Source organism: Globicephala melas, chromosome 9, assembly GCF_963455315.2.
Source record: "Globicephala melas chromosome 9, mGloMel1.2, whole genome shotgun sequence".
Classification (NCBI taxonomy): Eukaryota; Metazoa; Chordata; class Mammalia; order Artiodactyla; family Delphinidae; genus Globicephala; species Globicephala melas.
This window is the reverse complement of record NC_083322.1, coordinates 75,635,303-75,650,450: the sequence shown is the minus strand read 5'-3', so window position 1 is coordinate 75,650,450 and position 15,148 is coordinate 75,635,303. Positions and strand designations below refer to the sequence as shown.

The window sequence follows — 15,148 nt, the reverse complement described above, 5'->3', positions numbered from 1 at the left end:
GTAAGTGTTCAAAACCATTGGTCTAGTCTACAAAATTGTGATTCAAATTGTGTTCAATTTTGTTAGTGTTAAAACATATTCATTTATAAGGACAGGCCCTGGTTGAACACAAGCGGTAAACAGGTGCTGGAGGTTTGTCGAATTGCTCAAGTATAAACCAATGAAATAGGCTCTGTGTCTTTGTTTTCAGATTAGGACAGATCTGGTCCTCACCCAGAGAACAAAGGAAACACTTTCACCCAACAACAAATCTCATCTTTGGTTCAGTCTACACAATGCAAAGAAAATAAAGGTTTGAGCAATTCCCTAAAAGAATGTTCATCCTGAATCACCAGATGGGTTGTTTATGTCGCCTGCAGTGGTGAACAAATACTTGTGCAGCCCTCTGTACCTTTTAGCTCTTAGAGACCCAATCTTACTGTTTTTTATAAGAGATGTAAAAACCCAACCCTGTGGTCCAGTTGCATCAAAAAGTTACTTATTTTGGGCTTCCCTGGTGGCGCAGTGGTTGAGAGTCCGCCTGCCGATGCAGGGGACACGGGTTCGTGCCCCGGTCCGGGAAGATCCCACATGCCGCGGAGCGGCTGGGCTCGTGAGCCATGGCCGCTGAGCCTGCACGTCCGGAGCCTGTGCTCCGCAATGGGAGAGGCCACAACAGTGAGATGCCCGCGTACCGCAAAAAAAAAAAAAAAAAAAAAAAAAAGTTACTTATTTTCACTGAGATAATTATTGAAAAAAATGTCATCCTTACAATCATATCACTGTTTGCAGCCGGAACAAAAATTGGAATCAATAATTCAGCCTAGGAAAACACTAGGTTCTTAATAACAATCATATGCTCATTACCTGTAAGCTCCATACAATTTTTCAACATACATTGATTCAAATTTTCTTTCCTGGGTCAAGGACACAACTGTCCTAATATTTTCTATTGCCTCTGTTGCAATCTGTAATGTAGAACAGATCATGGTTAGAAGTGGGGCTTTTACTTCTGAGATAATAAAAATATATATATGAGCCTTAGGGTTCTGTCAAAAGAAGCCCGAAGGTTGTGTTGACAGGTTTTCAATTCCTTTAAAATTTGGAAAGCAAAGGCATAATGTGTTCTTCAAGACAAGCTCCATGAAAAAACTGGCAATCTTTTTTTTTTTTTTTTTTTAATTTATGGCTGCGTTCGGTCTTTGTTGCTGCACGCAGGCCTTTCTCTAGTTGCGGCGAGCGGGGGCTACTCTTCGTTGCGGTGCGTGGGCTTTTCATTGCAGTGGCTTCTCTTGTTGCGGAACACGGGCTCTAGGCGCGCGGGCTTCAGTAGTTGTGGCACACGGGCTCAGTAGTTGAGGCTCGCGGGCTCTAGAGCACAGGCTCAGTAGTTGTGGCACACGGGTTTAGTTGCTCCGCGGCATGTGGAATCTTCCTGGACCAGGGCTCGAACCCACGTCCCCTGCATTGGCAGGTGGATTCTTAACCACTGCGCCACGAGGAAAGCCCCCTATCTTTATTATAAATGAAACATCTAACAGTAATTATAGCCAGACTAGAGAGTACTTATTGGCTTTTACTCTGTGCCAGGTACTACCTCCTTTGACAACACTGTGAGGTTCATGTTCTTATTCCTGTTTGCACAGGTGAGGACCCGAGGCACAGAGAAGTGAAGTGACTTGCCTAAGACTCTAGAGTTAATAAGTAGGCAGGATAATAGGATCCCTATAAGGCTATCTATCTGATGCCAAGTCCATGTTCTTAACCCATTATGCTCTTCTGCTTCCCCTGCTTTGTAATTTACACATGGAGAAACTAGTTGTTAGGACTTTACACTCAACTCTTGATTTTTTGATCACGGTTTAAGTGCTTTGAGGGTTAATTCTGGCTCAGCAGGCCCCTAATCTCAGTCATCAGGCAGGACCTGAGTCAAGAGGGTGAATCTGCAGCCTCCCTCCCCTCCTCCCAGCCCAGCAATCACACCCTCATTACTAAGCCTTTTCCGGAAAATGAAAATGGGAAGTTACCCAAATCCCCATGCTCCTGAACCGTGATTAATCTGCACCCAGGTCCATGAGAACTTTTTTTTTTTTTGAGAAAACAGTGATGTTGTGGGGGAGGGTGGTATCCAAGACCTTTCTAACCCTCATTTTGGGTTAATCAGGAGTTTACTGAGTAAACAAAATTGAACTGTGATTGAATTGGTGATAATTAACATTTAAAATTTCCAATCTCTCATTTAAAAAAACCCAAACCCTTATCAGGTTAAAGTAGTTACTAAAAATATTTCAGACTGATCAGTCTGAGTTATTAATTCTCTGATCCCTGGAACGACAATGTATTAGCTGAAAGGAACCCGGGACATCATCTGGTACAATTTCTCACGTTACAGAAGTGGAAAGTGAAGACCAGAGAAGTGGGGGGTCTTCTCCAGTATGATATACTGAGCGGCCGCAAGGCCAGGATGGAAGGTCTAAGGTGGTGTTTTGTCTGCCAAGCTGCTCCGTTCTAACTGCCCTACTCCTGCCAAAACTATGGCAACGTTCAGCGTCATTAGCCATTTTTAATAGAAGTAAGATTCTATTATCTTAACTAGACTCAAGATGGTTTCCTTCATGTGACTAGTCTAAGAAAAATTGATCTTCATTCTACCTGCTGACAATCTCCCTTCTGAAATGTGAAAAGCGGTAGGGTTCTGGAGGAGAAAGGAAACGAACACTACAGGGTGTTTTTTCAGTAGTTAGTTGTGACAAGCAGAAATCAAGGAAATGATGCCCTAAAGCAGGGGTCCCCAACCCCCGGGCCGCAGACCAGTACCGGTCCATGGCCTGTTAGGAACCAGGCCGCACAGCAGGAGATGAGTGGCAGGAAAGCGGAGCAAAGCTCCATCTGCCTTTCCCCATCGCTCGCATTACCGCCTGAACTACCCACCCCCCCAGTCCCTCTCCGTGGAAAAAGTGTCTTCCACGAAACCAGTCCCTGGTGCCAAAAAGGTTGGGGCCCACTGCCCTAAAGTACCCACAGCCAGCAGCCAAGAGGATCTTCAGGGACTCTGGGTACCCGAGAGCTTAGGTGTGGGAATCATGCTAACTGCTTTCTAACCCATGAGCGAGACATACTATCTGTCCCACCTTGCGTAACCGTAATTGTATTAAGGCCTATGCAGTATTGTCTGTGAAAGGGCTTTGCAAGTGTTGTGCTATAGAAACTATCACAATTTATATACACCGTCTGCTTCACCTCCTAATGTTTCAATATAGTATAATATTTACACAAATAAGGGTAAAAAAATTCCCGGCTGTTATCTACATTTAAACATTTAAATACATGTACGTGTAAATAAAATGTTTATATGCATATCTAGACACAGTTAAACCCATATGAAGAGGTAATATAGTAAAGAACTTTGAAATTAGACCAGGACTTGAATCCCAGCCATGCCTTTAACTTGTTTCATTGTCAGGTTCCACATTTGTAAAACTGGTGTGACATTAGTATTTGCCTCATAGGATTATTGTGAGGATGAGTTGGTACATATAAATACTTAGAACAATAATTGGCACAACGTTAAGTGTGTGCCCAATTGCCATTATAATTAGAACCAGAAATCAGAGCATTACTGTCCTCTGGTGGCTGCCTAGCTTAATTAACTATAGAAATCACAGCCAAGAACAGGACTGTCTTTTAAGTACTGGCAAATGTCCTACTTTGAACAATACACTTATAATTCTCTGCCTTAAGGACTCTTCATCTGTAAAACAGGGGTAACTTTTGTCCTAATAATGGCATCGGTATACAAAGTAAAAGGTAAAATGAACTTTGAAAATTCAGAAATTTTCTGAATATAACACCTTCTATAGGATAAAAGCTTTACATTAATTATCCCATTTTCAAGTTCTAGGCATTGACACAGTAAAATATTTCATACACAGCGTTGACCATGATTAGTTGTAGGAAGCACTAACATCATTAAAACATGCATGTTGTAATAAATCAATCAAATAAAACCCATGTCTAAAAACCACACTTATACCAACTGAAGCCGTATTTGACCCACCTTTCCAACAGTTTCCAGTTCTTTTTTATCTCTTTTGGCATTTCCAGCCAGCAATTTCATTTCAACAATTCCTGATACAGCAATAATTGGAACAACCGATAACATCAAAAGGGTTAATTGCCAACCATAGACAAATGCTATGATGATGCCAGTTCCAAGGTTAGCTGTGTTCTGTGCAATTAAAGCCAACCTGGTCCCAGTGGCCTGGAAGAGCAAAAGAAGAGAGGCAGCTGTATTTTAAGTTGCAAATCCATGAGCTGCAGCCTTCAGCTTCCTGGTCAGAACCACGAGAGAGGGATCTGTGCCTGTACTAACACGAGAGAGGGATCTGTGCCTGTACTAACATTTGCTCCCTTTTGTTACAATAAACCCAAGACACCTGTGGGTAACTTGGGAGGCTCTGCAGGTTTTTCCTCGTGCCGTTCAGCTCTCCTTGCTCTCCTGCCCATGCGGATTCAGCACTGCTGAAGCAAGTCATCGGCTGCTCTGCTCTGGGGAGAGGCTGTGGGGTGCACACTTTGTCATGAAGGCAACATTCAAAGAGGAAACACACCCCGGGCACTCTGGCCATTTTAAAGCCTGTTCGCTTCAAATGTGTAAGAGGGAGATTCACGAGCCCCAAGAGACCATCTGTTACCCAGGGTACAGACCCTAGGAGACCATCCCCCCGTAAAGCATGCATAAAGATGAAGTCCTGTTTGCACCAGTGAGAAAACGAGGGCCCTCACAGGGACACTGCAGGGGACTTGCTGCTCTCCTGCGCTATGGAGAAGCAGTGAGTTCCCAGGTAACAGACCTCAGCTCCGGAGCTGGGGAGGGAAGCCAGGAAGACGGCTGCACTCCCTGGAGCCAGTTATTGGTTAGGGTTGGGCATGTGACCCAAATTAGTCTCAGTTAGATGTAAGAGAAGGGTGTTTGGCAGTCGAGGCCTAGGTGTGCGCTCTCTTTCGCTGGATGGGAAACAAGGAAGCTTGTAGCTATGGTTGCTCCTGGCAGCCACCCTGTGGCCACGAGGGAACAAGCCTCAGGGTGAAGCCAACCCTGAGGACTGAAAGCCACTCAGAGCCAACAGACAGAAGGCACCTGAGTCCTTCGGGCCACTTGTGAGCCCTGAAGTCCAACCCTCCTCTTTAATGTTTAGGCCAGTTTGACTTTTCTGTTATTTGCAGCTGAAGGCAGCTTAAAGGTCACAGCTATGCCATATGTTTATTCCAAACCATGTTAAAGAAAAACAGTAGTAGAGTGCAGTCTACATACCCCTTGGACTTGGGAGGCATCTATCGCAAGTCTTGTAGAAAGTGCACCAGTACTGTTTTTATGATCATCAAACCAGCTCATGTCCTATGGCACAAAATACACCTTTAAATTCATTCCAAATTAAAACAAGCAGAGAAAATCAGATGAAACATCCCAAACATTCAATGCTGAGGAAATATCCACACTTAACTTGGGTGTTGGAGTTGAGGGGAGACCTCCCATGCAGTGGGGAGCTCTAGTCCCTGCCTCGAGCATACACCTCGGAGCCCCACCAGGATGCAATCTCCATCCCCACCTGCATCGGGCTCTGCTGTGCTGGGAAAGCACACTGACCGGGGCGGGGCTTATCCAGATGGCAGCTGTGCTCGCTGCCAGCTTCCCCAGAGCCCGAGCCCGTGGGTGGGTCCATCACCCAGTCCTCACAACTTGTACTACGGATACTTCCGTAGTATCCTGATGGGGTGGTGTCTCTCACAAAGGAGTTGTGCTGGACACGGTGGAGTTGTGCTGGACACGGCTCTTTCTTGCAAATTCTAGGCATGAGATCATCAGCCCTGGTTTCTCACCACGTTTTTGTTTTGTTTTGTTTGAAGCAAGGATTAAAAGAGTCTATCTTAGATATGATTTTAATTATAAGCCACTCATCCACAGCATCTTTAAGCTTCATATAAAGTAATTTTTCCTCCATAGCAACAGTTTAAAAGACACTGAAAGAGGTCTGCAAATTCAGACTTGCACAAAATATGATACCTGCTCTGTGCCCTTTTGTGAACAGGAATGTCATCGATTCCTATCAATTGGTTGGACAATATTCCGGCCCTCTCTTAAGCCTTCTCTATAAAAATAGAGAATTCATGTTTGCACATTTTCCCACATGTCCTACACTGGGCTGTGACCTTCCCAAGAGGGCAGATAAGGCATTTTATAGGCCCAGCTACTAGCACACTGTCTGGTACCTAGTGGGTAATGACTGAGTGAATTAACAAGTGAATTAACGTGAAAGCAGAGCTCTAACAAACTCAATTACCAACATTTGGTAAAACCTATAGTTAGTATGGTCAATCGTGGGACAGGAACACTGCCAACCACCCTCTCCTTTGTGGAAAGGCATCCTGGAGTCTCAAATGACTCACCAGGGCCTGCGTAGAATCCAGAAAACAGATACAGGTCCTTGAAATGATAGTATCCACATGGATAGAGATAGTTGCAAAATTAGCCCCCAAAGTGACCTAAATTCAGCCTACTCCCACGAAAACCCTGAGAGTTCTTTGGATACTGAAGGACCAGGACAATTAGCTGGGCCCTGACCAGTCCTTGCATGAACACCTGGGACACACAACACGCAGGGCAGCACGCCAGCCAGAACAGGAAGAGGCTTGAAAGGAAAGAACGGCTCCCGAGCACACACCTACCTGTCTCAGCATTGCTTTAAAAGCCATGGACCGCAGCCTTGTGGTGAGGATCTCGCCAGCCTTCCCAAATGTGAAGCCCTGGGCGAGAAGAAAGGCTTTTGTCCCTTTTGATGATCACAAGCGTTCTGACACAAGTGGGTGTATTCGCATGGATTTCTATAATATTTATTTATGAATCAACTATTCAAATAACAAAGTCTATGACCAGATACTAATTCAAAGTCCTAACTTAAAGTTCATGTACTGCTAGATGTAAGCTATTATATATGGAATGGATAAACAGCAAGGACCTACTGTACAGCACAGAGAACTATATTCAGTATCCTATGATAAACCATAATGGAAAGGAATATTAAAAAAAGAATGTTTATATATGTATAACCAAATCACTTTGCTGTACAGCACAAATTAACACATTGTAAATCAACTATACTTCCATAAAAAAATTTTTTTAATTCATATACTTCTAAATCATTGGTATACAATAGAATCCTAAAACCAAAACCCTTAGAAGTATCTAGTTCTGGCTTCTGAAGCATTCTAAATAGACTTCCTTTTCAAAACTCTCAAGGACAACATCTCAGTGAGAAGAATACTGTACTTAATTACAACGTTCAGTGTGTTCCTAATGCTTTAAGCAAATCACTCTCCAACAGAAGTAACAAAATTCTATGCAGGGATGCGTTTTGGCTCCTGTAGTGTAGCGGAGGGAGGATGTCTGGAGTATCAAGCTCCAGATGAGTTTGCTGCTTCCCCGTCACATCTCCACCTGCTCTCAGATTAGCGAACAATTAGGCTACTCCTCCCCCAGCATCCTTGCCAGACACTTTCCCTCTTTCTAATTATATCCTGTTCAAACTGGAGACCCGACCAGATGTCCAGAGCTGGGTTTGCTCCCCAGGCACTGGCATGGGTGTGAGCCTCCAGCCACGCTGAGTGTTGGGGTGGGCACGTGGGGTGCTCTCTGGGGAGGATGCATCCAAGGTCTTCACTAAACCAAGAGGATCGGTGGTCAGTGCTCAGGGTGAGTCCGCCCCAGGGCTCCAGGCCTAGACTGCCCTGGTCTCCTCCCGCCTTTGCTGGCAGATCGCTCAAGGCCCGTGAGGGCTCCGTAGTTCCGTCCATCAGCCCACTGTTGGTGCAGCATATGTAGGCTCTACTCCCTAACACACCAGGGCTTGCGGCTGCATTGGACATGGAGTTGCTACGAGCAAGGCTCTAATTTCTAAATAAAAAGCTAGGTTTACTTTTACCACTGGCTCAACAATAATCAAAGAGAAGCACACTGGGCATGACTAGGAAATATTCTGTGGCCTTAATGGATTGTACTAGAAAGGCCTGTGTGTACTGGAAAGGCACTGAGTTAAAGAGACAAAAGAAATTTGGTAAAAGTCTAGGTAGACAAGCACAACCAGAGGGAAGTATACTAGTTCATTTTGTCCAGGTCTACAATATCTAAATGCAATATAATGTGCATTCTTTCAAACAGTTCATCAGGTAAGGAAGAAAATATCAGAGAAGTTACTTGATATTATATGAAGAGTAACAAAAAGAGAATGCTGGGCTTCCCTGGTGGTGCAGTGGTTAAGAAGCCGCCTGCCAGTGCAGGGGACATGGGTTTGATCCCTGGTCCGGGAAGATCTCACACGCCGCAGAACAGCTAAGCCCATGTGCCACAACTACTGAAGCCCACGAGCCACAACTACTGAAGCCTGCGTGCCTAGATCCCGTGCTCCACAACAAGAGAAGCCACTGCAATGAGAAGTCCGTGCACCACACGAAGAGTAGCCCCTACTCGCCGCAACTAGAGAAAGCCTGTGTACAGCAACGGAGACCCAACACAGCCAAAAATAAAATAAATAAATTTATAAAAAAAAAAAAAAAGAGAGAGAGAATGCTATTGTACTGATTTTTTTCCAGTTTATGACTAGTTGAGTTTAACTGGGACTTATGTTGTCCTGTGAATTCAAGTCTCTTTTGTCTTTGGTAATGAATGTTTGCTGAGGGCCAACCTGTAACATGACGTAATTTAGCACACAGGGAAGTCACAATTCCCCCTGCTTAGGACACTGCCCTCTCAAAGAACCTTGTGCCAACTGTGTCTGCAATTCATTTCAGTCTAAGATTTGGAAGTTCCAAATCAAAGCTAAGGTTCTGATCACCTGTTTCTTTTATTGGATTTTGATTAATCAATTATTTATATTAACAGATAATTAACAAAAATCTAGTTAATAGGTAATTAATCTATATTTTCTAACTGAATATAGACTCTATGAGAATATCAAATCATAGGTACCTACCTGAAGGAAGAAAGTAAAAAAAGAAATAATTCCCAGACCTAAAAAGAGCAATGAGAACATGTTGCATTTCTGCTGCTTCACTTCATCGTCCCCTGGTCCAAAAATCTACAAAAGAACATTTAAAACACCCACTTGGATTACATGATCTTTGTTTATTCCTCCCATAAACAATGGCTTGAGCATCACATTTTAAAAACTAGGTTTTGAATACGTGTTTTTTTTAACTGCGGTAAAATATACGTAACATAAAAATGGCTGAACGGTAGATTTTAAGTATACTAGTCAGTGGCATTAAGTGTACTGACAGTGTTGTGCCACCTTCACTGCCATCCATCTCCAGAATTCTTTCATCATCCACAACTGAAATTCTGTACTCATTAAACAGTAACTCCCATGACCCTCCCCCCAGCCATTTGGGAGCCACCATTCTACTTCCTGTCTCTGTGAATCGGAGGAATACAATACGAGTTCCGTTCTGAGAGTGCGTTTGTAAGTCCAATTTGTTCGTAAGTCCAACAAAGTTAGCCTAGGTACCCCACTAACACAATCGGGTATATATCAATAGTGCTGTACTGTATTAGGTTTATAATACTTTTCACACAAATAATACGTACATAAAAAACAAACACAAAAAATAAAGAAAACAGGTCTTCCCTGGTGGCGCAGTGGTTGAGAGTCCGCCTGCCGATGCAGGGGACACGGGTTCATGCCCCAGTCCGGGAAGATCCCACATGCCGCGGAGCGGCTGGGCCCGTGAGCCACGGCCGCTGAGCCTGTGCATCCGGAGCCTGTGCTCTGCAGCGGGAGAGGCCACAACAGTGAGAGGCCCGCGTACCACAAAAAAAAAAAGAAAAAAAGAAAAAGAAAACAGTACAATCTTACAGTACAGTACCTTGAAAAGTACAGTAGTACGGTACAACAGCTGGCATACAGGGGCTGGCACACGCGTTCACAACTGGAAAGTTCGCATGTAGCAGACTTACTGTTTGCGGTTATTAACATGGGCTGAAACACTGCCTACGGACTGTGTGTGGCTGCACATTTTCGTGTTTGTGCCTCTTCCTCTGCATTTGCTGTTCCCTCTGCCTGAACTCCTCCCTGACCCCTACCTGCTCACCACCCTCCACTCCACGGGGCCTCTGCCCTGACAGGCCTCTCCTGACTCGCCCGCATGAAACAGCACCTCCAGCTCCAGCCCCTGTACTGCCAGACCCTGCTTTTAAAATGCTTGCTATGCTGTGACACATTACGTATTTGCTTTTTGGTTGTGTTCTGTGTCTGTCCCAATAGAAGGTAAACTGTTTGAGGGCAGAACTTAGTTTATCTTGTTTCCTGCTTGATCTCCAAGACCAGCATTTGACACAAAGGAGATGCCCCCAAATATAAATACAATCCACACAGCTCCTGGATTGCAGGAGAGCCAGGGATTGCCTTATTTTGTAATGTAAGAACAGCTGGAGGGTTCTTCCTAAGTTATTTTTTAGCTTGTGGTCTTAAACCAACGTTCAAAGTCACAAGCATAATAAACTCTTAGCAACTATACTCCAATAAAAATTAATTAAGAAATAAAACAAAACTTTGAAGGATAACACATTATATGAAGCTCAGAAAATAAAGATAGAAAAAAAGCTGAAGAACAGCAGAATAAAGTCATAATGTGATGGAGAATAATTCATCTTTAGCAAAAAAGTCTCTCCAATAACATTAGAGACTGACTAAGGTTATAAAATATAAATGTTGGATTTTATGGAGCCTTAGATATTTCTGATCACTTCTGATAAATATCCCCCAATGAATTTAACAACTGGATAGTGTAGGTTTTCCTTCTTAGCCTCCCCAAGGCTTGTAAGGATTGCTAAACAATGATGTAGCCATTGCTAAACAATGCTCAACATTGCTACAATTGCTAAACACTGATGTAGCAACTTTTTGAATTCTTACTTCGAGGCAGACACTCTTAAATAGTTACCTAAATCATCTCTTAATCCTCAGCCATCCTAGGAGGTAGGTTTGTTTTGCAGATGAAGAAACTGAGGTACAGCAAGGGAAAGCATTTGCCCGATTTGCACAGCGATTGAGTGGTGAGGCCAGTCTGCCCCCAGAGCCTAGCCTCTTGAACACTTGAGACTCTAACTCTTCCCCTGCCCCACCACCCAGCCATCCAGTGAGACATGCATCTCCTCTCCACAAACGGGATGGGGATCACTGCCTGACACCAGTTCATCCAAATGAAGAGAGTGAATCAGAATGCCTTCTTCAGGGAATTTACAGTTTCTAATTTCATCGATAGCCTAACTTGCCTGTTTTTTCTTTTGCCTCACAGCTTTCCTCCAAAGGGAATTAAAACCTCGGGCTTAGGTTAATGTGAGGCTGCTTTACTGCAAAATGGACCAGGTTGGCATGAGAACTGATGTAACGGTGAAGTGATTTCATCACTTCATCCTCAAGCTGTCCCGTGGTGTTTTCAGCCTCACCTCTATAATCTCTGAGAAGATGACCGAGAAAGCCGGCTGAAGCGCCCCGTTGGCAACAGCACACAGAGTTCCCACCACAAAGTAGGGCCATTCTGTTTTATTCAGTTTCAGGATCTTCATAAAAGACACCGGCGGCACAGTTTCATCCTAGAACACATACATGTCAGGACAAAAAGGTGACAACACTACCGTCACTGGAGTTTATGGACATAGAGAAGGCCTGGCATCACCCTCCAGGAGCTTGCAAACTAGGTGCAGAGAGTGACCAGGCTACAGCGAACTACTAGGGGGTTGGACAGGATGTTATCAAATGTTAACTATGTCCATTCACGACACAGCGTAAGCTGAGTATGAGTCCTTCACCCAAGAAGCAGTCTTCATGGTGTGACCAGCCCATCTCTATTCCAGCCTCGGCAGAGTGGGCAGAAGCAGGATCTGGGCACAAAATGCCCTAGAATTCAAGTCCAGTTCCACTCCGGCATGATGTTGGGGTCACATGAGACAAGACCCATGAAGGGATGGGTAAGTGTCCTCACCAACACAAGGCGCCATGATTAACCTGAGGACGTGGGCCTGGTCTCCTCACCCCGGAACCCTGCCCAGCGATGCCTTTTCTGTGACGTGTTCCCAGCTCACAAAACTAAAGTAACTACTCCCCTTTTCTTTCACCACTGTTCCCTCTGCGGACTTCTTCTATTTCATAGCTTAGCTTGTTTTGTGATCCCCCCACCCTGTTTGTTTACATGACTCTGCTTCTTTGTTTGTTTTCCTTTGTTTACATGACTCTACTTGTTTGTTTCTTTGTTTTTAAGGTGAAGACTATGTCTTTATATCCCTAGAAACAGCCCAATGCCTGGCACACATCAGGTTCTCAGCAAATGCTGAACTCAGTGTCTGGTCAAGCATGAAGGATTTAGGTCACATAAAGGAGAGTATTCTGACTGCAGAGGTGGTTTAACAGTAAACTAGATACAAAAGGTGCCTGTGGAATCCCATAGCCTTACAGTTGTTTAAATAGGTCATGTTTGTGTCTCTATGAAAAAGAGAACATGGAAATAGTTTCTATTCAGCCCTCCTCTTTCAAGCCACCCATTTTCTCTGCGTTTTAGGGTGTTTTTTTCCTCCCTAGTTAACATCGTGTAGCCCTGGTCTCCAGCCTGTTAAACGAGCTGAGGCTGCTCTTCACACGCCAACAGGTCTTCCAGGCCCTTCTGATCAGACTTAATTTCCCCCGCTCCTTGGGCACATTGTTTATCCCTCTATGATAGCACTTAGGACAGTCTTGTTGGTGTGGCATTTTCTGACTCCCACTCTTCTCTGTGCATTTCTCCAAGAGAAGGGCTCCTCTAAAATACCAGACTCTCAAGATTTAGCAGCATAACTGTCCAGATAAATGAGGAAATGAGAAGTAAATACTTCCACAGCCAAAAAGGGGGAAACTGTTTATCTTATGGACGATAATGCAGCTCCACAATAATTCAATTGTTATTCTCTTTCCATAAATACACCAAGATGGAGACCTCTGAGAGAGCCCTCGTAATCGCTGCAGTCAATAACATTGTGGGCAGAGAAAAACAGATGCAGTGAATTCTCGGTAGGATTAGTGTCTTCAGGCCAACACAAAAGTAAAAATACTCAGCTTTTATCAATAAATAACATCAAAAGGTATTCTCAAACCATTTCTTAAAATCATAAAATATCTTTTCTTGGAATGGATTCCCTTTTTATCAATATTATAAAGGCTTCTGTTAACTTGAATTAATTAGACCCCAAGTCTTCAGGTGAGAAACGTTAAAGAATGTACACTTTGGCTATTTCTGGTTATTCTCCTTTGTCTGAGTAAGAGAATTCCAATCTTATTCAGAGTAGCAATGCATATAGCAAAAAGATTCAGTTATCTACCCTTCCTTGTAGCTAAGTAGCACCATGTGATTAAGTTATGGCCAGTGACATATAAATAAAAGTACTGTATCGGACTTATGGAAAATCTTTGCTTCTTCTTGCGCCTTGGAACACAGATGTGATGGCTGGAGCTTCAGGAGCCATTTTCGATCATTGAGAATGGAAGCTACATGCCAGGATAGTGAGGATAAATATGAAAGGAACCTGAATCCATGGTAACCATGGCAGAGTCACCATTCTAGCCCTGGGTTTCTCACCTTTAAGATTTTTTTATGTGAAAGAGAAATAAAACCTCTTATTTTTCTTAAACTGATATTAATCTGAGTTTCCTAGCACAGAAATCAAAAGTAATCCTACCTACTAGAGCATGCAAATATCAGGGCCTCTTACTTTAGACCAGCCTTATTTATCTCTGGACCTCAAAAATAAGTGGAATATCTAGTTTTAATTTTAAGCATCTAAGCACAAAGACTATGTTTTTGGATCTTTTTTCATTGGAAATCCAATTTTAATTGGAATTGATTTCAATTTTTGACAAATACATTTAAAATTTGATATTTCCCTTTTTTAAGAAGAGTATGGCTCATGGCAGGAATCCTCTGTGCCTGCAATATACTTGCAAGACTAAGAATTTCAACAGCAAAACTAAGCAACTAAAGATTTAAGTGAAAAACAACTCACAAGTTCAATGGTTTCCACATCAAAGGCATTCTGATACTTTCGCGAATTCCTCAGGCTTTTATGAAAAGAACTCCTGACTACGGGACGAGCCAAACCCATGGCAGGGTTTTCATCAGTTCGTGCAACTTTAAATTCTTCTGGCTGGATCTGGCTTCCTAATGTCTAAAAGAAGAACAAAACATTGAATTGTGTGTGTGCCTGTGTCCAGACGGATGTAAGTTTAGAACCAAGTTTAGAACCATACAGCCATTTGAATATCACGTGTCAAGACTTTCAGATTCCGTCACAGCTTCTCAAAGTTAGCTGCAAAGTGCCAAGAAGTATATCAACACGTGGAAGTAAAAGAGGTTACAAAGGACAGAAAGGTTAAATTCAATGTGAAACCTGGAATATAAAAATATTCTTTAAAAATTAAAAGGCAAAGTTTTCATTATCCAGCAGGTAACTGGGAATTTCCTCAATACGCCAGGATCCAGAGAACAAGTTAGAGACCACCACAGGGCAGAAGAATAAACAGAAACATTACCCAGGGCTCCTTTTTTTTTTTTTTTTTGCGGTACGCGGGCCTCTCACTGTTGTGGCCTCTCCCGTTATGGAGCACAGGCTCTGGACGCGCAGGCTCAGCGGCCACGGCTCGCGGGCCCAGCCATTCCGCGGCATGTGGGATCTTCCCGGACCGGGGCACGAACCCGTGTCCCCTGCATCGGCAGGCGGACTCTCAACCACTGCGCCACCAGGGAAGCCCCCAGTGCTCATTTTTATAAACAAGGAAAAGCTGGTCACTGCCCGAGGGAGGCTGTTAATCTGGCTGAGTACCATCATGCTTCTTCCTCAGAGTCCTGCAGAGATGCATCCACACGTCACCCCAGGGGAACAGTCCTGCAGGTTCAGCCTCATTGCCCACTTTGGGATCAACTCTCTCCTTAAAGGGTCAGGGAGTGGGATAATTTAAGGGCCTTTAGCTCAATGCTAGATGAGGGAATATCAACCCAACCTTCCTGGAGTCTAACTTTGTTCTCTGTTTGCTTCCGCCATGTCTGAGTCCACATCTTAATGCTTTGTCCAGGACCTCAGTTCTTGTGCTAC

General features: G+C 43.7%; 1 protein-coding gene across 1 annotated transcript in view; it reads right to left on the bottom strand.

The window, feature by feature from the left end:
* Window positions 1-15,148, bottom strand: part of ABCB4 (ATP binding cassette subfamily B member 4) — a 74,016-nt gene that overhangs the window by 17,388 nt on the left and 41,480 nt on the right. Inside the window, exons 16-22 of the mRNA XM_060304725.1 lie at window positions 14,063-14,224; window positions 11,480-11,626; window positions 9,006-9,110; window positions 6,706-6,783; window positions 5,294-5,377; window positions 4,037-4,240; window positions 847-947 (exon numbers count right to left, since the gene is read on the bottom strand). Coding sequence (XP_060160708.1) covers window positions 847-947; window positions 4,037-4,240; window positions 5,294-5,377; window positions 6,706-6,783; window positions 9,006-9,110; window positions 11,480-11,626; window positions 14,063-14,224 — 881 coding nt within the window. The remainder of the gene's footprint in view (window positions 1-846; window positions 948-4,036; window positions 4,241-5,293; window positions 5,378-6,705; window positions 6,784-9,005; window positions 9,111-11,479; window positions 11,627-14,062; window positions 14,225-15,148) is intronic.